Source organism: Astyanax mexicanus, chromosome 7, assembly GCF_023375975.1.
Source record: "Astyanax mexicanus isolate ESR-SI-001 chromosome 7, AstMex3_surface, whole genome shotgun sequence".
NCBI classification, from domain to species: domain Eukaryota; kingdom Metazoa; phylum Chordata; class Actinopteri; order Characiformes; family Acestrorhamphidae; genus Astyanax; species Astyanax mexicanus.
Genome location: NC_064414.1, coordinates 54,600,813 through 54,627,500, shown reverse-complemented (window position 1 = coordinate 54,627,500; position 26,688 = coordinate 54,600,813). Strand labels below are relative to the sequence as shown.

The 26,688-nt window shown below is 38.7% G+C and overlaps 1 protein-coding gene across 12 annotated transcripts in view; it reads right to left on the bottom strand.

Annotated features, from left to right (window-relative positions):
• Positions 1-26,688, bottom strand: part of tenm3 (teneurin transmembrane protein 3) — a 1,272,390-nt gene that overhangs the window by 71,602 nt on the left and 1,174,100 nt on the right. For all 12 annotated transcript variants that reach the window (XM_049481363.1, XM_049481365.1, XM_049481366.1 and 9 more), the window contains 3 exons: positions 24,952-25,213; positions 15,037-15,304; positions 9,040-9,183 (listed from right to left, as the gene is read on the bottom strand). In XM_049481363.1, the coding sequence (XP_049337320.1) occupies positions 9,040-9,183; positions 15,037-15,304; positions 24,952-25,213 (674 nt within the window). The remainder of the gene's footprint in view (positions 1-9,039; positions 9,184-15,036; positions 15,305-24,951; positions 25,214-26,688) is intronic.

Genomic DNA, 26,688 nt, shown 5'->3' with positions numbered 1-26,688 from the left:
GCTGCCGCTTGGGATTATCCATAGGTGCAGAAACTTTTCTACAGAGCGGCGTGGAGCCTCGCCCCCTGCGGTGGCCCGGGAGCCCGCTACGGGTTTTGTCCTTGGCATTCTGCTTTCTCAACGGTTCAGCCTTCAAGTCGCTGACACAAGCACGGCGTAAGTGGATTTCACTTAAGGCTGCCTCCTGCTGGCGATTACCTCGGTTAAACTTGTTGAGCGTGCCGCACAGACTCCGGGTGTAGCCGGGGCGCTGGCACTGATCCCGCCGTCTCGGGTGTCGTGTTATAAATTCACCCCCGAGGCTTTATTCTCTGTATAAATCAGGTTATTGAGTTGGTTCCTCCACTGATGAGCAGAACGCTCAGTTCCTGCACTGCTGCTCGGTTCAGAGTCCTGTTACACACAGACTGAGCCGTATAGCTGAACTGTAGAGAGTGGAAGAAGCATTCATAGTGTTGCTCGAATCGCTAGAAATTTACCAGCTCAAACTAAGGATGGGAATCACACCACATCTTACAATACGATACCATCATGATACAGTCTGCGAAATATATATTTATATATATATATATATATAGCTCTGGATAAAATAAGAGATGATCACAAACCATCAAACCAAACTGAACTGCTTTTTTGAATTGTTGCACCAGGAGTGTAAAGCATAAAGTTATTCAAAAGCAGTGTGTAAGACTGGTGGAGGAGAACATGATGCCAAAATACATGAAAACTGTGATTAAAAACCATCAGGGTTATTCCACTAAACTTGTTTTATTTACTTTATTTATTTCAGCCATTTATCATTTTCTGCATATAAATGCACTAAATTTAAAGTGTTTATTTATTTTGTTGCTAATGATTATGGTTTATAGACAATGAAAACTCAAATATCAGTGTTTTCCCAGAAAATCTTACAGCACTTCATGCTTCCCTCTGCTACTGACAACTTTTATGGAGATGCGAATTTCATTTTCCAGCAGGACTTGGCACACTGCCAAAAGTACCAATTAGTCTTTTATAATATTCATGAGTTGATGTAAAGAACAGAGTGCTGTAGGGAACATTACACAGCTTTTAAAGGCTCTTTTTGGGTTAACACAAGAATTGGAACTAGACTAAAATAGACAAAAATATTTTTTGGGGGGCTGAAACTAAACAAACTGAAATATTTGTCTTTGCAGGGTTTCATGTATTTTGTCACATTTATTAATAAATAATACAGCTTAAATATAGATTTGTCTTTCTTTAAAAAATACTATTTAAAATGTAATAAAATCCTTAACTTTTTCAATATTTCTAAAGCACAACACATTTACAAAAAAAAAAACATTCCTCTATTACAGAAAACACTGTAATAATAGGACTTAAATAAAACCACATTGTTTTGTATTATATCGTATATAATTTTTTGGTACATTTGGTAGTCTATGCTGTTTCTGATTCAGGATTAAATGCATATCCATTGAGTATCCACTGCGTCCCACAGATTTTAGAGGTAAACTGTAATGAAACCGAGTTCGAATCTCAAACAAGAACGCAGAAACTAAACACACTGACCCTGCATACCGTGTGTGTGTGTGTGTGTGTGTGTGTGTGTTGTGGGTCTTTATTTGGCCGGCGGGAGCTCGGGCGGGACGGGCAGGTGGAGATTTGGGGAGGTGGGGGGTGAAGGGCAGAGCAGGGGAAGCTACTCTGGGAGATTAAAGCCTGTTTGAATTCCTCCGGACAGCTGGGTTTAAGCCTCGGAGGTAAAAAGGCGACTTAACGTCATTTCAGACCCAAAACGGCTCCAGCGCGGGGGCTTTACGCTCACCCGCGGGTCACCTGATCCACAGGGGGCGCTATAAACCCACCGGCCTTTACTACACACCAGCAGAAACACATCAGCACAGGTCTGTGGATGAACTGGTGTGGAGAGAGAGTGCTGCAGGGGAGACGGGGGATATTTCGGGGTTTGATTGTATCTCTGATTTGGAGAGGGGGGGGGGAGGGAGGGTTTGAGCTGTGAGGATGGGCTGATGCTGCAGGAATGAGTTTACAAAGTTTTATCCAAAAGTTTCAGCACATTTAAAGAGCAATCATGTGTTTTATTACAGGTTTAAATTAGTGAACAAATCCCCGAGAAGCAGCATACATATCAATTTATAAATCTGTAAAAAAAAAACTTGTTTAAATGTACCTGCTGTTACATTTAGCTATTTTTTAAATAATTCCCAGATAGAGAGAGAAGAGAGAGAGAGAATAAAAAAGAGAGAAAGAGACAGAGAAAAAGAGAGACAGAGTGAGAGAGAGAAATAAAAAGAGCAACAGAGAGAGAGAGAGAGACAGACAGATAGCGAGAGATGGAGAAAGACAGAAAGAGATGGAGAAATAGAGAGACAAAAAGAGAAAGAGAGCGACAGAGAAATAGAGAAACAGCGAGAAATAGAGAGATGGAGGAAGAGACAAACATGGAGAAATATAGACAGAGATAGAGAAAGAGCAACAGAGAGGGATAGAGAAATAGAGAGAGATAGAGAGAGAGATGGAGAAAGAGTCAGAAAGAGATAGAGAAAGAGAGCGACAGAGAAAGATAGAGAAATAGATTCACAGAGAGAAATAGAGAGAGAGATGGAGAAAGAGACAGAAAGAGAGATGAAGAAATAGAGAGAGAAAGAGGGAGGGAGAGAAAGAGAGAGAGAGAGTCAACCAACTAAATACAAATTTAAATAAAAAAAACAGTTCTGGACAAAAAAAATGGTTTATATCTGGGTGGAAAAAAGAGGAACTGAGCTCTTTCAACAAACATCCATTTATCCCTTTTGGAAGAAAATTATTATTTTAAGCGCCTTCATGAATGAAGTCTAAATAAAGCACATTTTAGATTTTTAAGCCTAAAAGTTGAGAAAAAGATCATTTCTTCCAAAAGAGAGAACATTTTTTTAAAGTTTTAAATCAATAACACTCTAGCCTGTCAGAGGACTGAAAATGTCTATATAATGGCTTTTTATTTTATTAATTAAACTAAATTGTTTTTGCAAATACTTGTGTAAAAGGGTGGTATATATAAACTTTTTTCTGTAACTTCTGGTTTGTCTAAATTAGTGATGTAGGCTGTTAGTTTTGGTAAATGATAAATAGTTTATTTATTCATAGTTTTAATTGTCATTATCATAGCTGCATGTGTTAGCTTACTGAATCCTTAAATCCAACAAAAGAATAAAGAGGACTAAAGGCTGGTTTATGCTGTTATATGTGGCTCTGCGGTTTAAACATGAAGGTGGGAACGTGTGGGCGACTCAGCTGACCAATCACAGCTGCTGCTGTCTGCTTCACGTAGTTACATTACTGCGGAGGTGCGTATTGCAGATAGTGTATGCGTAGGCTATAGCATAGCTTTAATGCAGAAGTATAAAGGACTGTGTCTGTATGTGTGTATATATGTTAGGTGGTTGCTGTGGTATTTTTAATGAATAAACTGTTACAGTTGCTAGATGGTTGTGAAAGTAGTATCGCATCAGTAAGTGGTTCTGAGGTTGATGATATGGTGTTACTATCAGGTTTCTATGGTATCCCTGGTGGTTGCCGTGGTGTTGCTATTCGATTGCAAGGCGGTTGCTTGTTTTTTTGTTTTTTTGCTGTAATAATGATAACAGTCAGCAACACTGTTTAAACAATTCTAGGCTGTAAAAGAAGCAGATTTTAGCAGATTTTAGGCTGACTTCAGGCTGATGAAGGCCTAAAGGAGTGTGTGAATACATAAGTGTGTGTGTGTGTCAGTGTGCGTGTACTGCTCTGACATTTCCGTGTGTGTGTGACCTTCACCCGGGCAGCAGCAGGCTGCAGTGCTCTCGGCAGAAACATATTTACGGCTGATGCTGCTGTAGTGGAACGAGGCTGCAGTGACGAGCTCTTAAGATTCTGCCCTTTTCTAATGTTACTGAAGTGTGTGCTGCGTTCACACTGATACCTATATTACACTGATTCAGTTCTAAATACAGCACAACTGCATACACTGCATATCACCACCATGTGAACAACTTCTGAACAACTATTAATGTTTAAAGTACGACTGTTGATTGATAAAAAAAAATATGATTATACCACAGTTAGTTCCAACCCTGCAATGTGATTGTCTGCTAGGAGTTCTACGAGTACCATTATCAGCCGGTAATGCACTGTAACCGAAGCTCCCCATGTATTACTCCGCCACATACAGGCAACCTAGCAACAATGCAGCACTTACAAACCAAACACAAACCAAATGCTATGTCATTATACACCACTGGGAGCTGCTGGATCTCATAGACGGGTAAAGACGCTGTCCCACAAATAAATAAGCCCAGCAATTCGAAAATACGCATTATTACACACATTATCAGCCACCAATATCAGGCTAAGAGCTGTTATTATTAAAATAAAAGCTTAAGTGTTCATATTTTACAGTTAATACAGGGTATTATAAGCTGAATGTAAGGTTTTGCTGCCGAGGGGCGTCAAAGTAAACAAAACATTTTCTTTCAGTCAAACGAGCACTGGACTTTAATCTACACACAGACTCGGCCTGCCAATATTGCACGTTCTAGCTCTCCCTCTCGTGTATAAACCTCTTGAGACCCAGCGTCCTCATACAAGGACATTACATTTCATTTTCTCTACACCATTATACTAAATGTTTTAAAAGGTTGACCCTTTAGCTTCATATGGAGACACCGCCTGTACTATCTAGTGGTCACATGACAACATAACAGTTAAGTGATTGAAAACAAGATGGTGGGAATCCCAGTCAAAAGTTTCTACAGCCAGCCCAGACAGAAACAGAAGGAACAGGTAAAATAATATCATAGAATTTTATATTTGAAATTATGTTATTTACTTTCTGTACAAACCTAAAATTTAGTTTTTGGACTAATTGGGTCCGGATGATCCTAGATGACAAGGATATATTATTATTATTATTATTAGATTTGATTCATTGATTTATTTTATTTTTTGTTGCAAAAACAACTTTATATAAGAAGAAAAAGTTAAGATTTTATACTTGTTAGGTCCTCCTAAACAAATGGAAGAAATTAAAAATGCACACCAAGCTAAAGTCCGGGTCTCAGGAACATAAAGCTTAACTAAATCGCACAATTTGCTGTGTCTCAACATTAAAACTTTTAATGTTGGATTCATTTTTTTCTCTAACAGCAGCAGTTTACTCTATGTTCACTCTAAAGGGAGTGTGTGAAAGAGAGAAAATAAGAAGAGGAGGGAGACCTCAGATTTGATAAACTCTGTGGTAAGAAGTAGTTTCTTTCAGCTCAGAAACAATGCAAACCTAAAGCCTTTTCTCAGTTTTTCTGACCTTGAGAAAGTTATCCATGCATTCATCTCTTCACAAATAGACGACTGTAATTCTTTATACATTGGGGTTAACCAGTCTGTTCTGCATCGCTTACAGTTAGTGCAGAAAGTTGCATGCAGATTATTGACAAGAACCAAGAAAAGAGAACATATAACACCAGTTCTCGCCTCACTTCATTGGCTACCTGTCGAATACAGAATACAGTTTAAAGTGCTTTTAGTTGTTTTTAAAGCATTAAATGGTCTGGCTCCCTCTTATATTGCAGATTTGCTCACCTCCTCAGTCTCACAGCGCTCTCTGAGATCATCAGCACAGAATTTATTGGTCATTCCTAGGGTTTGTTTGAAACTCAAAGGTGATCGTGCATTTTCAGTGTATGCCCCAAGACTTTGGAATAGTCTCGGTTTTTAAATCAGGTTTAAAGACTCACTTATACAAACCTGCTTTTGATTAGGGAGTTACTGTGGTAATTGAGAGGTCGATTTATCCTATATTTATTGTTGTGCATTTAAGTTTATTTGTATTTTAGCACTTTTCATTTATTTTAATTCTGTTTTATGTCGGGATACTTATTTTAATGTTATTTAAGTGATTTCTTTTACCTGTGTTTTGGTTGAATGTATTTATGTGTAGTCATTAGACATTTTGTGTACAGGACAGCAGCAGTGTAAATGAGTGCTTTATAAATAAAGCTTACTTACTTACTCTATGTTTACTCTAAAATGAGTGTGTGTTTGAGTGTGTGTGTGTGTGTGTGTGTGCGTACAGTAGAGCGTATAATACTGTTACTGTTACAGTTTATAAGCCTCTTTCACAGGCTGCTCTTATGTAAACATTAGAGCGGAGCGTGGTCATCCAGGACGGTCCGGATGTGCCGGGATGAAGGACAGGCGGAATAACGGGATTATATCCAGCTCTGGCGGCGCGGACGGAAAGCAGCTGCTGATTGGCCGGCCGGGCCGGACGCTGTGAGGATAAATAGAGACGTGAGGCGGGTGATCATCACAGCTTTGATTGTGATTGAGGAGTGTGAATTCAGGGTAATGAGTGTGAAGAAGCGCCGCTTTGGATGGTGATGCTGACTGACCAGCATGCACACACACACACACACACACACACTGCAAGAGCGTGCATAGTTACACACACATTTAGCCACGCAAACAAACACTCTACAGACCTAATCTACAGACCTAACGTGGTTTAATTCATATTTTAAAAAAGCAGAACTCTGAATTATTACAGTCTATAAACTCCTGGTATTATTTGCCCTGAAGGACGACAGAGAGTAAATTTAAATGAAACAGATTTACACACTAAATGATGCTGAAAATCTCATTCTATTAAGCTATATTTTGTTAGTTCTCTCTCACCACACTGATAGCTGCATTTCCAACTGTCTAGATATCTAGATGTGACCATATATATTATTTTTCACAAATTTGTGCACTTTATGGGATCTAAACAACGCTTCCAGGCAGGATTTTGATGTGATGTGAAATGTCCAAGATTTTAGTTGACTCCATGAAAGTGTTTGCTTTAAAGGAGATTTAAAAATTGACTTTTTTTTGTGTAGTAAAACCTGATAAAGAGGACTAACTGTTGTTGAATAGCCCACCTCCGCTCTCCTGCAGCTTTCCGAGATCCAGCAATTTTGGTTCTTTTGTAGACTAATCTCTACAGGTTGTAAACAGTGTCTTTTAAAACACTTTTAAATTTATTAATGCCTCGTTTTAAATGTCAGGGCTCTTCAGATTCTACCAAATGAGGTGTGAAGCTACTTTGAGTCTGGATAACAGTGTAAAAAGCGATTTATCTGCAGGTGCAAGTGGATGCCCCAAAGTGCCTGTTTATACAGAGTGCTGGGCAAAAAGCTCAAAATGGCTGGATCTTGGAAAGCTGCAGGAGAGCGGAGTTGGGCTATTTAACAAAGCATAGCACACTTTATCATGTTTTACTGCAACAAAAGCCCATTTTACACCAGAGTTCCCCTTAAAAAGCAAACACTGGCATGGAATCAGAGGGGGCAATTCCTATTCCTATCAGTGTAGTGAGAGAGAACTCTCAGAATATATGCTTAATAGGATGAGATTTTCAGCATCATTTAGTGTGTAAATCTGTTGCATTTAATATCACTCACTGTCGTCCTTCAGGGCAAATAATACCAGGAGCTCATAAACTATATACTTCAGAGTTCTGCTTTTTTAAAATATAAATTAACCCACAATAAGTCTGTAGATTTCTGTGAGTTTGCGGCTTTGCATTGTAAAGAGTGCTGGGCAAAATTGCTGTATCTCAGAAAGCTGTGGGAGAGCGGAGGTGAGCTATTCAACAAAGGTAAGTACTGTTTATCATATTATACTACACGAAAAGTCAATTTTACAACTGAGTTCTCCTTTAACAGTTGCAACTACCAAGTTTTAAGGTTGATTGATCATATTTCAATAAAAAAAAAGATATACAGTATTCACTCTGGCTGGGATGTGATTGGTCTATGGTCTGTTTAAGTAGGAATAGCTAAGGTAAGCCAAGGTAAATGCCAAGAAAATCCTTCATAAACTCGAGTGGTGCTCCATTCACCTGGATCCACTGCTGTGGGGATGTTGTAGATGCACATCACTTGGGTTTTGGAGGTGTTGATGTTCAGTCTAACCTGTCTGGCATATTTATTTAGCCTGTCAGTTTTTCGATTGCATGTTAGAGCGCTTTGTTAAAAGCAGAGCAAGGTCATCTGCAAAGTCAAGGACTTCCAACCGAGAGAACAGGGTCCACTGGATGCCTCTGGGTTTAACCTTTACTCTACCTGTAAAATCACTGCAGCTAAAAACTGTGTAACACACACTCTGTGTTCAATTATTTAAAGATACCCCTTGTAATGAATGCATTTAGCTACTTTAAGCTGCACTTACCGCTCACACAGATGTGTAAAAGCACACACACACACACACACACTCACACACTTACACAGCCTGCCTGGTTCTTATAGTGCAGAAGTGCTGCCAATAGAATAAGACTCTCTGGAGCAGATAAACAAACATGAACTAGGGGTGGATTAGCTAGAGGGGTATAAAGCTCCAGTATTGAGCTGTGAAACAGTGAAAGAACTGTGTTTTCTGGAATGATGGAGCTTCATACAACATCCTGTCCTCACACACTCAATGTTTGTTTCAAAAACCTGTAGAAAACCTTTGCTGCTACAGCAAAAGCAGGACAAACTCCTTTTAATACTATTTATTTCAGAGAGGCGCTGCGGAGCGCTGTGTAAAACAGCACCACCAAAGAAGCAGACACAGCTCGCTTGCTAACGCTAGTTAGTCAGCATACAAGCTAATACACTGGAGTGGCGATAGCTCATGTCCATCCTGCCTGGAGAGAAATGAGAACAGCACTCAGCACTTTATCTGAGGAGCTCCTGCTGCTGTTCCTCACTGTATGAGTGTTTTTATCTGAGTACAATAGAAAAACAACAGCAAAAAGCATCTATTAACTCGGAAAAGAGAAGACTAGAATTGCGTTATCAATCCACAGCTTAAAAAAAAGTTCCTTTCGTCCCCCAGATGAACCCAGAATCAGTCCTGGGTATCAAATCACTTATTCAGCACAAGTGATAAAACTCTATAAAACTTTGGATACAATATTTAATAAACAGCAAGTACTGTGCAGGTAAAGGTGAGACCAGGTAATCCTGCAGAAGAAGAGAAGCCCCGCCCTCTTACCGCTCTGAACGTCCAGCACGTGGTGTTTATCCAGCGTCCAGCCGCCCATGTTGGAGGCGTCCAGCTCGTATCCCTGCAGAATCGCCGTCCGTTTCTCCCAGAGGATCAGATCCAAACACGACTCGTACTCGAACCCCACAGACACTGCAGTTAAAAACAGTATCAACACATTATTACGTAACTGTAATCATAATAATAATAATAATAATAATAATACATAAAAATCAGTCAACAGCTGTGCTGCAATACTACATACATTGTGGTAATACTAATATTAACAAATTACCATATTAAAAGTGTTATGTAAAGTACTTTTAATGTGATTACAGTTTAAAATATATTGAATCGGGCTTGCTTGTTCACAGGTTTTTGATTGGATGTAAGGTTTTTGTAAAAAAAAAAAAAAATAATAATAAAAATAATAATATTTTTTTGGCTATTAACTATGAACAGGGAACAAAATAAACATTTGTACCTAGCAACACCACAGCAACCGCCACAGATACCATAGCAACACCTTATCAACCACTAGCTACACCTCATCAACCACTTAGCAACACGATAGTAACCACCACAGATGCCATAGCAACACCCCAGCATTACTGCTAATAATATTACTGAAAATACAAAAATAATAATTAATTCACATTTATGCCTAATATTTTATTTTATATAGCACTTGTTTCTTGTGTGTGATATATAATAGTCATATATATATATATATATATATATATACAGAAAGTGAGAGATTGAGATAGGGGAAAGGGAGAGCAGCAGTAATTGATTTTAATTATCTGCGTAATACAGGTATTGCACATTTAGAGAAGTGTGGACTAAAGATTTTTAAATCATTAATAATTATGATTTCTACATTCCTCCGATTGGTATCTGAAAAAATAAACACAAATTAACTCTAATAATAATAATAATAATAATAATAATAATAATAATAATAATAATAATAATAATAATAATAATAATAATAATACTGAAATAATTATATTTATTTATTATAATAATAATTATGCCCACTACTCTCTCAGTTTTAAGAAAGGAACAAGTGCTATTTTATTTTATTACATTCTTAAAATTAACATTATTAAAAGTCACAAGTGTTCATGTTCAGTGCTGTGCTATAAAATAAAGTGTATTTTAATTATTAATACAGAAAGAGAGAGATTGATTGAGTAATTGATTTTAATTATCCAAGTAATACAGGTATTGATTAATTACAAAATGCCTTGCTCTTGCATTTAGAGAAGTGCGGATTAATAATTATGATTTCTGCATTCCTCCGATTTATATCTGCAAAGATAAACACAAATTAACTCTAAATGAGACATAAAAGTATGGATTTTTATTTGTAGTGTGAAATCAGTTTCTGCTGCCCTTCCCTGAGTCTCTCACACACACACACACACACACACACACACACACACACACACACACACACACACTCTCTCGCTCCAGTGACTTCTTCATAACTTTGACTGCATTAGATAACAATCTGCAGCGCTGCACTCGCAGAACTTCAGCAGCGGCGGCACCAAAATCATTTTAAATTCATATCTGTCTGCACACGTTAAGAAAACGACCACTGCTCACAATCAATACCTGCATCCCGACTGGCTGCGCAGAAACTAGCGCTGTGATCCGACTGGAGGAGCTGGAAAAATACGCATATCGATCAGCCTGGGACACGAACTCACCTATTTTAACTAAAACCTGCTAAACTTACAGTTTTACAAGTGAGCAATATTACCGACTGTTACTGTTAATACAGCAACACCAGCTGGAACACTGTAGCAACGTCATAGCAACCACCTAGCCACCACTTAGTATCCGCCTTGCAATCAAACAGCAATACCATGAAAACCACCTGGGATATCACAGACACTTTTTAGCAACCACCATACCAACCACCTACCAATACCACAGCACACATCTAGCAACTAGTTCACAATATGCTAGCTTCAGCACAAGAACTCACTGCTACCAGATGCTCACTGTTCAGTCCAATCAGCTCTCTCTTTAGCGCCACCCTTAAACCCATACATCACCCAATGCCCCTCTCAAATTAGCCCTCACATTATTTTATTTATTTTTTACATTTTTCCCATTAGAGCAGAAGGTGTAGTCAGCTAAAATCAGACGTTTATGCTGATTAGTTGGATTAGATCCAGCTTAATAAATGAACACTTTTACTTTTTTGTAATTATTACAACAGAAAGTGAGAGACTGAGATAGGAAGAGCAGCGGTAATTGATTTTAATTATCTGAGTAATACATTTAGAGAAGTGTGTAATCATTAATAATTATGATTTCTGCATTCCTCCAACTGATATCTGTAAAGACAAACTCTACTAATGATACTACTGACAATAATAAAAATGATTGATTTACCTTTATGCTTACTATTTAATTTTTATATTTAAATTAAGAGTCTCAATCTTTTTAAAGTGTATTTTTTATTTTTATTATTATAATACATTCTCCTGAATGCAATATTTATTTATTTATTTATTTATTTACTTATTTTATTTTTTACATTTTTCATGTGTTCATGTTCAACGCTGGGCTATAAAATAAATATATTTTAAATATAATATTATTACATAAAGTGAGAGATTATCTGGATCAGATCCAGCTAAATAAATTAATGCTGTTTTTTTGTAAGTAGATTGGAAAAGCCTGTGTTTTGTTAGTGTGTGTCGTCCGGGCAGCCGCAGATTTCTGGCTGAAAATAACAAACCGCTTGTTCTGATCAGCTGCAGGCCTCACGACTAAACGCCTGAGCAAAAAAACACGTCAGAAAAAATAAAAAGACGTAAGAAAAAGAAAAAAAAACACGTCCACAAAACCGCAAAAACGCAGATGACCTTTGAGAAGACGTGGAGAGAGCAGAGCTCAGTCCCGCGGTCGCGCTGCATACGCTAATCATACACACCATAACATACTGTCAGCAAGAACAAGAACAAAACCGGGGGTGTACACACACACACACACACACACACACACACACACACAAACACACACAGTCCGAATTAGAAAATGCAACATTCTCTCTTTTTTGAGAAGCTGCTATTTTGCATAGCGTATCTCTAAAGTAAGCACTTCTGCGCGACATGCGGCTCAGACTCAGCCAAGGTCTCCTACCAGCGCTGTAATTAAATCACCCAGCAGTCTCTGCATCCTTAAGTGAGGCTAGTAGAGCATTCTGCGGTAATTGGAGGTGAGAAGTTGTTTATCACTGTGACAACACGCATCAAATTAGGATCAAATGGTGAACGGCGTTCCGAGCGTCTGAAGGACGCCTCAATTTACTGGAGAATTGAGTGCGTTTCTGTAGACGCTCTCAGCCGGGACGCTGACATCACCTCCGCGACAAAAACAACACGTGTTCTGAGCGTCTAGGTGTGTGTGTGTAGGTGTGTAGAAGTGTGTGTGTGTGTGTGTGTGCGCTGTCAGCTAAAGCTCTATATCAGGGGTGTCCAAACTACGGCCCGCGGGCCATTTGCGGCCCGTTTCCTTTTTTGGAGCGGCCTGCGAGGTATTTTAGAGATAGAATGAAAGTTGGCCCGCTGTTAAGCAGGTTTTATAATGTGAGATTCAAAGTTTGAACGCTAGGTGTCAGAAACAAACCAAAGAGTCTAAAAGCGCAGAGAGTGCGCATTTCTAGCACAGAAAAACGGGGCAAAGAGTCTAAAAGCGGAGAGGGTGCGCGTTTCTAGCACAGAAAAACGGGCTAAAGAGTCTAAAAGTGGAGAGAGTGCGCATTTCTAGCGCAGAAAAACGGGCCAAAGAGTCTAAAAGCGGAGAGAGTGCACATTTCTAGTGCAGAAAAACGGGGCCAAAGAGTCTAAAAGCCGAGAGAGTGCGCATTTCTAGTGCAGAAAAACGGGGCCAAAGAGTCTAAAAGCCGAGAGAGTGCGCATTTCTAGCGCAGAAAAACGGGCCTAAGAGTCTAAAAGCGGAGAGAGTGCGCATTTCTAGCGCAGAAAAACAGGCCAAAGAGTCTAAAAGCGGAGAGAGTGCGCAGTTTTAGCGCAGAAAAACGGGGTAAAAGAGCCTAAAAGCGGAGAGAGTGCGCATTTCTAGCACAGAAAAACGGGCCAAAGAGTCTAAAAGTTGCTGTAATTAAGGAGTTTTGTATTAAGAGACATCATAAAATTAAAGATCAATTTGAAAAATCTTAGTTTACACAACACTGTCAAAGATAAAGATAGTAAGTCAAGTAAAATGATGTGTAAATGAAATAATCAGGAAAAAATGTATTATTTAAAGTGATATATTTCATTATTTGTTTTATTACAGAGTCTGTGGCCCGTGACTTTAAATATATTTCTCCTTCTGGCCCCCAACAAAAAAAGTTTGGACACCCCTGCTCTACATCATCCACAGCTTCTCTGAGCAACTCAGCAAAATCATCATTACAGTAGCATCATGTAGGGGTGTGCCATATCGTATCGTACGTGATAATATCGCCAAAAATTTTGAATATCGTGAACGATATTATACCCTGAAATATGGTGCCATATCACCAGCCTCTAATTATCACATCAGGGTTCTACTTTTTTTTGCCGTTTTTAGCAAAAGAAAAATTCACACTGTTCTCATTTCCTATTATATATCTACTAGAGACTGTAGATTATATCGGTCATGTATAATTTATTTTACTTGGATCCTGGATATTTAGAGATATTTGGAGTGCATAATCATTATTAGTGTCATAACATTCTGTTTCATTTACTTCTGTTTCAAATCTGATAAAATTCTTTTTTTTATATATCTCAGTTAGCCATATCATATTGCATGCAATAATACATTTCTAAATAATTTTTCGAAGTGTTTTGTCATATCGCCAAAGGTATCGTTATCTTAAAAATATCCAGGAAATATCGTGATTTAATTTTAGAGCCATATCGCCCACCCCTAGCATCATGTATCTCAGTCTGGATCTGTCTGTGTCTCATCAGATACAATAACATTTACTGGACTTTTCACACTAAAGTCTATAAATAAGTTCATCATTGGAAGTCTATCTGTAACTAAATGCACAGTAAGGAAGTCACTGCTTAAGTGTTGAAATGAATTATCACAGGGGACAGCTTGCAAAGAGCTGTTCCCACCTGTATACATTATGAGGTGTTATCTTGCAAGTGACTAGAATTGCCTCTGAGAAGACCACTCTAATTGCACGATTTATAGGCACAAGTTTGAGTAAAATAAACATTTGTCGTCTTATTTGTGTTCTTCAAACTACTGACAGCATTTCCCCCAAATTCCATTGAGAGCATTTATTTCCAGAAAATAATGCAAAGAAAACAAGTTCCTATTCTGTGCAGCCCAGCTGCCATTTGCCATTCTTTTTGTAGGTCACTTCATATGTAGATACCGTCCTGCAGTTGCTCCAAACCTGAAGCCCATTAATCAAGAGGAAGATGATGTTAAAGTTATCCAATAGCAGTGTGTAAGAGTGGTGGAGAAGAGCATGATGCCAAAACGAATGAAAACCGTAGGGTTATTACACCAAATATTCTTTATTTCTAAACTTTAAAACATTAATATTGTTTTAAAAGAATATGAACTTGTTTTCTTTGCAGTGTTTGCATCATTTTCCTTATTTTGGGCATTTCTCATTTTCTACAAAAAATATTAAATAATATTTGGTATACGGGAGAAATGTTGAATAAAACAATGTTTAGTTTACTCATGATATTACAGAAAAACTCTTCTTGATAAATTATATATCATAAATAACTAGTTTTTAAGTCCTTGCCCTCTCAGACACTATAAATAAGGTTATATTTCAACTATTTGATCAGAAATTTAACTTACGTGACTTTTAAACTGAATAATTCTATAAAGCTGTGACAATCTGAATTTCTGAGTTCAATTCAATTAACATTTAGGCTAATTATGTTTCCCATGATGCTGTTCATTCTTCTTTACTAGACTTCACAGTACAGAAAGCAGAAAGACTCAGCTCAGACTCACCCACTGCCTCAGACAGGCCGTAGACCCTCTGGTTGTAGGCGTCCGTCTTGTCCCAGATGAAGGTGTAGGACAGGTTGGGTTCTGCGGGGAACCACTTCTGGAACAGCCGCCCCACCACGGCCACCATCAGGTGCACCTTCATCAGGTTGAAGGGGATGGTGGCCTGGGTCATGGTGACCTTCAGGACTGGCCGGTAGCCAGCGGCCCGAGAGCTCAGGTACATGAGGTTCAGGTCGCTGCCGGGGATGACCGTCTCCTCCTGAAGAACCTGAAGATCAAAGGAGGACAGGAGGTGAAGCAGCTGGAGGAGTGAAGGGCATTCAGGACAGGAGAAGATTTTCACCCTCAGACAGATTTAAACACTTAAGCACTTAGTCTGAGATTTACTCCACATCTTACTCCAGATGAGAGAGAAAACATCTGCTGGACATCGATCAACTTTTACTCTGAGGATACGCAGTATATAAGATGTTTAAAGCATGGAGCAGTACAGAAAACTCAAAAAGAAACTGTATTTTTAATTTAACTTGATTCTTATTTGACTTTTTTTATTTGATATTGTGTCTGCTCAACTTTGTTTAATTTGTTAAGATCAGTCAAAAGTCTGGACACACCTTTAATTCAGGGTTCTGCACTGTAAATTAAAACTACAGTCATCCGAATTATAAAGAAAAACATGGAATTATTTACTAAACAAACAAAGCTTTAAACAGAATATCTTGATTAGACAGTTTTACTCATCTCTGCTGGATTTTCTCAGTCAGCTTTATGAGGTAGAGTCACCTGGAATTCAGGCTTTCAGTTAACAGCTGTGCTGAACTCATCAAGAGTTAATTACTTGAATTTCTTGTCTCTTAATAAAGTGTTTGAGAGCATCAGTTAAAGTAAAGTAGTGAAGAGGTAGAGTTACAGGTATACAGTGAATAGTGAATATTTGAGTAATGTTCTAATCCAGATTATGAGAAGCAACAACTACTCAACTAAATAAATAAAATATATACTTTTAAGATAAAAATGAAGGTCAGTCATTTGGGAAAGAAGAAGTATAAGTGGTTTGAAAAAAAGTATCCTCAAGTGCAGTCGCACAAAAAAGATAAACAGCAGCTTTTAATAAACTTCTTGTGCAGTTTTAAAGTTATTAATGCCTTGTTTTAAATGTCCGGATTCTACCAATGAAGTGTGGAGCTACTTTGAGCTGAATAACGGTGTAAAAAGTGATTTATCTGCAGCGTAAATATACCCTCACTCTTTCTAAAAGCCTGTTTGGGCAAATTGCACAAAATACTGGATGTCAGAAAGCTGCGGGAGAGCGGAGGAGGGCTATTCAACAAAAGAACGTTATTTTATCACATTTTAATACAACCAAAGTCAAATTTACACTGGAGTTCTCCTTTAAACCCACTCTTCTTTTCCCACCATGCCTTTCTAATGTCATGCAGCATGTGTTTTTGTATTGTCCCAAGTTGTGGATCTCTGCAGCTTCTCCAGAGTGACCATGGGCCTCTTGGCTGCTTCTCTGAACAGTGCTCTCATTGCTTGATCTGTCAGTTTGGGTTTGCAAGTGTAGAATACTTTTTCCTTCATTTTTGAACGATGGAATGTGGAACATTGCTCCTTGGGATGCCCAAAGCTTGGGAAATGTTTTTATAACCTAACCTAAACTTCTTCTCCACAACTTTATCTCTGACCTGTCTGGTGAGTTTTCCCTTGTTCTTCATGATGCTGTTGGTTCACTAGTGTTCTCTAACAAACCACTGAGGCCTTTATACAGAACAGCTGTATTTATACTTAGGAGACTATATCATACACAGCTGGATTAACTCTATTCACTAATAAAGTGACTTGTGAAGGTAGTCGATTGCACTGGATTTTATTTAGGGTTTTTTAGAATAAAGAGGGCTAAATACTTTTGCACGTCACATTTTTCAGATTTTTATTTGATAAAAATGTTGAAAACCATGTGTCATTTTCGTTTCACACTTTCGTTCACACTTATGCCATACTTTGTGTTTGTCTATCAACTAAAATCTCAACAAAATACATTTAAATTGACAAAAAAGGGGAAAAGTTCCATGGGTATGAATACTTTTGCAAGCCACTGTACATGGTTGCTCCTGCAAAAGATGTGTTTTAAAGGCAGCATATATTGCTATAAGTTCACAGAAGTGTACCGACACACACCCATACCATAACCATGTAACTCCCTATTGCATACTACACTCATCCACCCATCCCTCTATCCATTCATCCCTCCATCGCTCTGCCTTTGTTTCCTGTGGAGCGATAATCACAGGAGCTCAGGGACAAGGCTAATTTCTCTCTCTCTCTTTCAGAGGTAAAGAGCTGTTAGAAGAACAGAGGAACTGAAAGAAGAGTGGAGGAAAGACAATAATCCCTCTATTCCCCACCAGAGCCCTGTAAACCACCTACAGAGACCACACCCACTTTCATTAAGACCCAGGAAGAACTGGAGGGATTTACATTACTCTCTCTCGCTTTTTACATGCTCCTCCTCTTTCATTCTCTATCCATCTCTCACGCTATCCTGTCGTTCACCCTCTCTCACTTTATTCTTTGTTCTCTCTCTTTCCCATACACTCTAAACTCTCCCTTTTGTTCTTTTTCTACTTTATCTCCCTCCTTTCTCAATCTATTCCCTCACTTTTTTTTCTTCAACTTTTTTTTTTCAACTTTTCCTTTTTTCAACTCTTCCCTCTTTTCTTTCTAATTCTTGATCCATTCACTTTCTTCATCTCTAACTCTAATTCTCTTGTCTTTCACTCTTTTCTCTGTTGTTCTTTTTGTTCTCTCTCCACCTTTCACTATAACTTTTCTTCTACCCTGTTTTCCATTCGTACTCTCCTTTATTTTACTTATTTATCCATCTTTCTGTTTGATATCAATCTCTTTCACTTTCCCTTCTTCCTCTTTCTCTCTTTCTGACCTACACACATTATTTGTGCCATGCTTTCTTCATCTCTTCTTTCTTTTGTTCTCCTCCTTTTCAGCACATTCCTTTCTCTTTGTCTTTATTCACGCCATTGCTTTCTAACTCTATCCCTCCCATTTTAATCTCTCCTTCCTTTTTTGATGCCCTTCATCTGTCCCTCTCTTTAATTACCCATCTTACACTCACGGTTTTCTCTCTTACTCTTTCGCTCTAACCTTTTTCCCCACACACTCTTTTTCTTTTGTTCTTTTTCCATGCTCCCCGGTCTCTCTCTCTCTCTCTCTCTCTCTTTCTCTCTATCAATATCTCTCTCTGTTCTCCATATCTTCACATGCTTTTCTCTGACGTCTCAATCTTTCAATTTTTTCTTTATCTCACTTTGTCCTGTCGTTCTCCTTTTCGTTCTTTCCCACATTTCTACCTCTTTTTCTCTCCTTTATTTCTCTGTCTCACTGGGATTGTGGGATGAGTACAGGACCACAGTGGTTGTGTGTGGTATAAGCTAGCTTAGCGACAATGCTAATCAATCAAATAGGTAAAAAATAAAAAGATCAAAAAGGCAACAAATGGAAGCAGCTGAAGGTTACACTCAGAGTTCACCAGATTAATGGATCAGCCTGGATTCCACACACACACACACACACACACACACACACACACACAGAACTTGGAAGCACCAAGCACTGTCACAGTAACCGCAGCTGACACAGCATCGTAATTATCAAGAAAGTGTGTGTGTGTTTAAGGGGTGAATCTATAGGCCTCTGGGCTGCACCCCTGCATGATCTTTCATTAGACACTGGCGCAGTAAACTGGCAATAACACACACACACACTGCGTGAGCCGGCGTGCTCGGTGTGTGTAGCGGTGTTATTGTGTGCTGCGGGGGCGAGCGCCGAAACACCAGCATATGGCAATCGCTCACTCGTTTAGAGAAAGAAAAAGAGAGAGAGAGAAGATGAAACAGGCTTAAAGGGTTCATTTGATACGGACCATTAAAGCCACCACGCTGACGACCGTTTTACTTTGTGATTAAGTTACACAGGCCCTGAAAAAACCCTCTAATGGTTATGAAAACTGATCTAGAACGCTGTAAACAATAAAATCAATGATATTTCATTAAACTGGAGGGAAAATAAGCTGTGCACCGCCGAGATATGCAGCGGGTGGGAAAATACACCACCTGACCAGAGTTTAAGAGCTTAATTTTGGATTAATATGCAAGAAAAACCTGCAAATTCTAAGCAAAAGCTTTATCTATCTTGGTCCTGGTACTAACACAAATTCATAATCTTAACTTAAATCCAAACCTTTAAGCTAACAGTGACTGGTTCTAAACCTAGCCCTAGTCCAGGTCCTAAACCTTAACCCAACTTTAACCCAAACCCAATGTTGAATGTTGTCCTGGTTCTAATCCTAATCTGAAACATTACCTAAAATCTAAACTTAACCCTCATAATGTTCTTAAACCTAGTCCTGATCCTAATCTTATCTAAAATCAAAATTTAACACTCATCATGTTCCTAAACCCAGTCCTGATTCTAAAATCTTACCTAAAATCTAAAGATAAACTTGTTCTAAACCCAGCCTAGCACTACCATTATCCTTACATCAATCCAGACTTAAAGATCACATTCAGCTTGGTCCTAAACCTTACCCTGGTCCTAATCCTAGCCCATTACTGGATTAATCAGTCGACCCAGTCTACACAGTCTCCAGTCAGTTAAAACACCATAGGGCAATTTCCCAGACAGGGATTAGGATTAGGATTAGTCTTGGACTATGAAGCATTCTGAAAGGATTTTACATTGAAAGGAAAATATAAAACTAGGCTTAATCCCTGTCTGGGAAACAGACCCTGTACATTACAAGTGTCCATAAACTTGTGGCCAGATCCAGAGCAGCAGCACTAGATCTTCTATTCATCACATCTGGTGGGATTTTCCAGCTCGCGCCGCCGGCCAAGCGGCAAACATGCAGTGTCTGTTCAGAGTTACAGCCCAGAAAACGCCTGTTCATCATTTCAGCACGAGAGAGAGAAAGAGGGAGAGAGAGAGAGAGAGAGAGAGAGAGAGAAAGAGCCAGAATTGAACTTCATTCAGTCTGATTAGCTCTGTTTAGAGTTTCACCCAGAGCTCCAGCTCTAATTCAAATCAGACGGAGTGTGGAGGGGAGACGGAGCGAGGGATGGAAGCGAGAGAAAGAGAGAACAGTGAGAGATGTCTGTGTAAAACCACAACGAGGACGTGATTTATCTGCGTTTTGTCTCGGAGCGGAGTCGCAACACAGCGAACGAGCTGCACTAAACACTACACCCACACCAGAGAGAGAGAGAGAGAGAGAGACTCAAAGAAAGAAAGGAGAGAAAGATCTACAAAAGTGAAAAGGGAAAAGAAACAGAAAGGAGGGAAATTATGCTAGAAATACAAGAAGGAAAAAGCGAAGGTGAAAAAAACCCAGAGACAACTGTGTGCAAGAAAAGAAGGGAGAGAGAAAGAGGGGAAAGAAAATGAGAGGGGAAAAAAAATGAGAGTGAAAGAGGAAAAAAAAAGGAGAGGAAGCAAAAGAGGAAAGACAAGGAAAGAGGGGAAGAGGAAAGAAGAAAAGCAGGGCAAGCATGCGACTGGATAAAGGGGTAAAAGATGATAGATACTTTATTTATCCCGAAGGAAATTTAGGAAAAAAGTGAAAAGAACAAAAAAAAAAGAGAAAAATGAAAGAAATAAAGAGAAGAAAAAAAGGAGAAAAAAGAGAGCAGGGACAAAATAAAGTAGGAGAGATGGAGATAAGACAGGTAAATAAGAAACAGAAATAGGAGAAAGAGTGGAGATTGAAGAAGAGAAGGAGAAAAAAGGGGAAAGAAATCGAGAGAACACTAAATTATGATGGAAAAAAAAGAAGAAAAACAATGAACAAGAATTCAGAGAAACTGCTTTAGAGAGAAAAAAGCAAGAAAAGGAAAGAAGGAAGAGAGTGAGAAGGGAAAGAAAAGAAGAGGAGAAAGAAAAGAAAAATAAAGCTAGAAAAAAAACAGAAACGGATAAAGGAAAAGTGCAAAAAAACAAGACAAACGAGGGAAAGAGAGCAGGGACAGAACAAAGCAGGAGAGATTGAGCCAAAGGTGGAAAAGAAACAGAAATAGGAGAAAGAGTGAAGTGTGAAGAAGAGAAAGAGAGAGCAAGAGAGAGATAGAGGAAACAGAAAGAGAGAGGGGAAAGAAATTGAAGATGAAATTATGATAAAAATAAAAGAGCAAAAGCATGAATGGGAAAGAAGGAAAAGAGCGAGAAGGAGAGGGGAAAAGAGAGGGGGAAGAAAGGGGGGGAAAGGCAAGAAAAGTAAGGTGGGAAAGTAAGAGGTAAGAGAGAAACAGGGATAAAAAAGAGAGACAGAAAGCAGGGACAGAACAAAGTAGGAGAGACTGAGACAAAGATGAATAAAAACAAATAGGAGAAAGAGTGAAGTGTGGAAAAGAGAGAGAGAGAGAGAGAGAAATTGAGAGAAGTGAAATTATGATGAAACTAAAAGAGCGAAAGCATGAATGGGAAACAGGGAAAAGAGTGAAAAGGTAAAGAAAAGGAGAGGGAAAAGGAGAGGGGGAAGGAAGGGTGAAAAAGGCAAAAAAGTAATGCTGGAAAACAGGCATAAAAGAAAGAGGAATAAAGAATAGAGAGAGAAAGAAAGCAGCGACAGAAAAAGGCAGGAGTGATTGAGACAAAAAAGAAACAGGAAAAGGAAATAGGAAAAAGGGTGAAGTGTGAAGAAGAGAAAGAAATGAAGAAAATAATGGAAGGTGGTTAAAGAAACAGAAGAGTAAGCAAGAAAGAAAGACAGAGAGAAAGAAAATACAAGGACGAGTGAGTGAGAGAGAGAGAGAAGGAATCAATGTACTGAATAAGAACTGAATTAATTGAAAAGAAAAACTGAGAGAGAGAGAGAGAGAAAGAAAGAGAGAGAGTCTTTGTGAGTTTTTGATCCCTCTTTTATTGGGAGAGGATGTTGAATTTAGGCAGATTTTTCTGGCCGTAAGGAGGCGGAGCGGCTGAGCGGGTTCTGGCGCGGGGGAACCGGTCCTGGAGCGCCGGACGACACGCGGCGAGATCCGGACATTAAAGAACCTGCAGATAAAACGGATGAAGAGATTTATGGTCCTCTCTTCATACAGACAGCGACCCGTTAGCTCCGTCAGCCCTGCAGACCTCCAGCCGGTGTGTGTGTGGAGCTTATGGGGGATTGTGTGTGTGTGTGTGTGTGTGTGTGTTACATTAGAAGCGAGCTGGGCAGTGTTCTTGGTCTGCGGGATATAAAACGTTCACTCTTTATTCTCTTCAGGCCGGGAGGGTCAGACCGAGGCTGGCGGATTCCAGCTTTTGGCCGCTCAAACTTTTCCTTTTTTTATTTTTCGGCGTTCCACATGTGGTGGCTGGGATCAGACACAGGCCAGGAATAACATCTCCGACTCCAGACATTCCTCGGAGCTGTCGGATTTCTGCTCCGTCCCTGTGAATACGAGCTGCAGTACAGCAACCAGAACATTCCTCCGGGTGGGACGGAGACGCTCGTACACTGCTGGTGAACTGAGGTCTGAACAAGAGTTTGGAAACTTTCACAGCGTTCCGCATCCTGTCCATATATTCCAATATGGATTCATATATGGATTCCATATTCCATGTCTGCATACGTACAGCACCTTTATAGTTTCACATATTTCATTATGGATCTTATATTCTTCCTGTCTATGGTTTCCTATATACCTATATACAGAGTTGTTTGCATAAAGTCCCATCTAGTTTCCTATACTCCATTAGGGATCCTATATTCCTGTTTATAGCTTCCTATATACCAATAAACAGAGTTGTGTGCATAAAGTGCCATATAAATTCCTATATTCCTGCATTCTTACACCCCGCTAACAGTAATTTGCAATTCTATATTCCTATATGAATTCCGATATTCCTTTATGGATCCTTACACTATATACGTTATTGTACTGCTTTCAGTATTTCTATAGTGCTTTACAGCTTTCTATATTTATATATTCCTATATAGATGTGCACATTCCAATAGAAATTCAGCTACTCCTTCATAAATCCACACATTTTTTTGTTGCTATATGTTATATTTTAGCATTCCTATATTGCAATGTGGAAATTCCTGTATTTCAATACGGATTCCTATATTCCTATATGCTTCCTAATTACCTATATATATAGAGAGAGAGATAGTTGTTTGTATAAAGTCCTATATAGGTTCACATATTCCTGCATTCTTATAGTCTATTTCCATGCCTTCCGCCTGCCTCGTTTCAATAGAAAAATACAAATATCTACAGCGACAGCCGAACCCGTCTAATTGGAGGCTCGCTGATCATCCGCTGTGTTTCTGACAGGCCGCAGTACAAACATGTCAGGAGAACGTTAGAAACGGGACTGGGACTCACACTAAAGCAGCAGTGAACTACAGTAAGAATACACTTAATTAGAAAAGCCCACCATCAGCGTCCTGACACTGACTGGACACCTTAAGAATTCTTTACTATCGTATAGGTTCACTGCAGGTGGAGCATCGTAATTTATTTCAGATCTCTTCTACTAAAGAGACAGCCAACTTATACTCTTAATAAACAAAGTTAACAAAGATGCAGAGAAAGTTAAGTTGGAGAAGATTTCAGGGAATACAACTTTATAAAACACCATTTATGGTAAAGGAATACATACAGGCTGTAATGTGGCAAAGAGAGTCCATAAAATACGTCTTATTTATTCAGATTTTCCATCATTTTACCATCTATAATCCATATAAAATCCAAATGTAACTTGTTTCTCTGGTAAGATTAAGGGTTCATTGATAATTCTATATTCCTTCATGGATCCTTATACTATATATGTTATTGTACTGCTTTCAATATTCCTTGAATTCCTATGTTGCTATGTATATATATATATTACTACACAGATTTGCACATTCCTATAAGAATTCAGGTACTCCTTTATACATCCATGTATTAATTTGTTGCTATATGTATTTTAGTATTCCTGTATTCCAATATAGATTCTAAAATTCCTATTTTTCGGTTCTCCAATATTTCTACAATTTCTATATTCTTAAAGGGGACATATTATACCTGTTTTTACACAAGTTAGAATAGGTCTATGGGCATTAAAAAATATATATATTCATGAAATTCTATCTCCAATATAAAGAGATCAGAACAAGCCACTTTTTTATGGTCTCTGTCACTTTTAGGCAAATAAAACTACATATTAATGTTAGCTTGTGCTAAATGGCAAAACACCATCAAGCCAGTTCATGCGTAACTGTGATAAAAGCACTACTTCTACCTATACCTTCTACCTTCTTCTTATACCTCCCTCATCTGCTGACTTGCCACGGACAGTAGGTACAGATCCCTCCCTCAGAAGAAGTCACCTTAAATCGGTACCTATACTGCTGCATTCCGAGTTGTGTGGGCTGTGTATCGGCAAGAATTTGGCAGTACGATATATTTCACGATACAGGGGTTATGATTAACTATATCCCAATATATATATTGTGATACTGTTTGTAACAATATATATAGGGAACTATTTAAATCAAATTATATTTAAACTGTCATAGAATAAATACATGTTAATATATTTATGATAATCAAAGTTATAAAAAAAAAAATATATATATATATAGTGGGCGGGGTTTATAGAGAACACAGAATGAATCTGCCACCGATCTTTACATCTAAACTATACTGATAGATATCAATATAGAATTACAATCAAAAATATTGCAATACTACAATATATCTATCTTCTTACCACCAAAAAGGTGGAATCATATAATCCTATATGGTTCCTTAAATCCACATATTGTTATATATAGCAAACCTGCATCTTGAACCTGCTGAACATACCGAGATCCTTTAGAACGTGTAAACTTGTTCCCGGTTCTCTAAATGCAGAGGTTGTTACCTGTGTCTCCGGTATGATGGGTCCGTTCTCCGGGGATGATCTGAAGAAGGTGGAGAGCGGGGTGGTGAGGATGAGGGGGCTGGGTCTGATGAAGCCGCTCAGATCACAGCTGGGAATATCGTTCTGCTCCTTCTTCAGCACCAGAGTGTCCATCACGTAAAACACGTTCCAGGGAACCCATACGGTGCGCTGCTGCGTCAGGAACGGAGCGCGCTCAAAACTCAGGGTCAGAGACGCCCCACCATTGGCCAGGATGTCAAACCTGAGAAAAGAGAGGGTGGATTTGATTGGTTTACGAAAGAAACACACAAAACTGATCTGGGCTCCACCCATAAATATGTTCTTCCATAACATTTAAAGAGTTAATACATATTGACCCTAATGAGAGACTGTTTAGAGTGTTACAGCTCTAGAAAAAAAAATAAGAGATCACTTAAAAATAATGAGTTTCTTTGATTTTACCAAATTGAAAACCTCTGGAATATAATCAAGAGGAAGACGGATGATCACAAACCATCAAACCACCAAACTGAACTGCTTGAATTTTTGCACCAGGAGTAAAGCAGCATAAAGTTATCCAAAAGCAGTGTGTAAGACTGGTGGAGGAGAACATGATGCCAAGATGCATGAAAAAAAAAACTGTGATTAAAAACCACCAGTGTTTTTCCACCAAATATTGATTTCTGAACTCTTAAAACTTTATGAATATGAACTTGTTTGTTTTCTTTGCATTATTTGAGGTCTGAAAGCTCTGCATCTTTTTTGTTATTTCAGTCATTTCTCATTTTCTGCAAATAAATGCTCTATAAATGACCATATTTTTATTGGAATTTGGGAGAAACGTTGTCCGTAGTTTATATAATAAAATAATGTTCATTTCACTCAAATAAAATATATAAAGATTAATATGTATATTTATTTAATGTTAAATGACATAATATAAAATCTGACGCCACTCTATCGTGATACGCCTCTCTCTTTCAGCAACACACACACACACACACACACACACACACACACACACACACACACACACACACACACACACACACACACACACACACACACACACACACACACACTCTCTCTCTTTCTCTCACTCACTTCCAAAATAAGACAAACCCATGTAATTTTTATGTCCTGCAGGCTGATAGAAGAGGGATGTGGATGATGAGGAGCAGGGGTGAGACACCCAGATGAATTAGACATGAAGTAGGACGTGTGCGACTGTGTGTGTGCGCGAGTGCGTGAGAGAGAGAGGGAGATTGTGTGTGTGTGAGTGTGTGTTTAATTGTCTCTGCTCTTAACCTGTCTGATCCGGCAGCAGCTCTCACAACCCAGAGTGAAAAGTGTATGATAATGTGAGCGTCCTTTTTATTACTGCATTCCTGTTCAAATAACAGATCCACCCCCAGCTACTGCTCTCGCGCCCTCTTTCACCCTCTCCCAACTGTCTGTCTCTCACTCTCTCCATCCATCCTATCCTCTCACTCGCTCACACACAATCTCTCTCACAATCTCTCTATAGACACCTTACCTCCTCTTTCTCTATCTCTGTCTCTCTTCCCTCTTTCTTACTCTGGCTGTCTCTCTCTATTTCTCGGTCTCTCTTTTACACCACCATCTCTCTCTCTCTCTCTCTCTCTCTCTCTCTCTCTCTCTCTCTCTCTCTCTCTCTCTCTCTCTCTCTCTATATATATATATATATATATATATATATATATATATATATACACA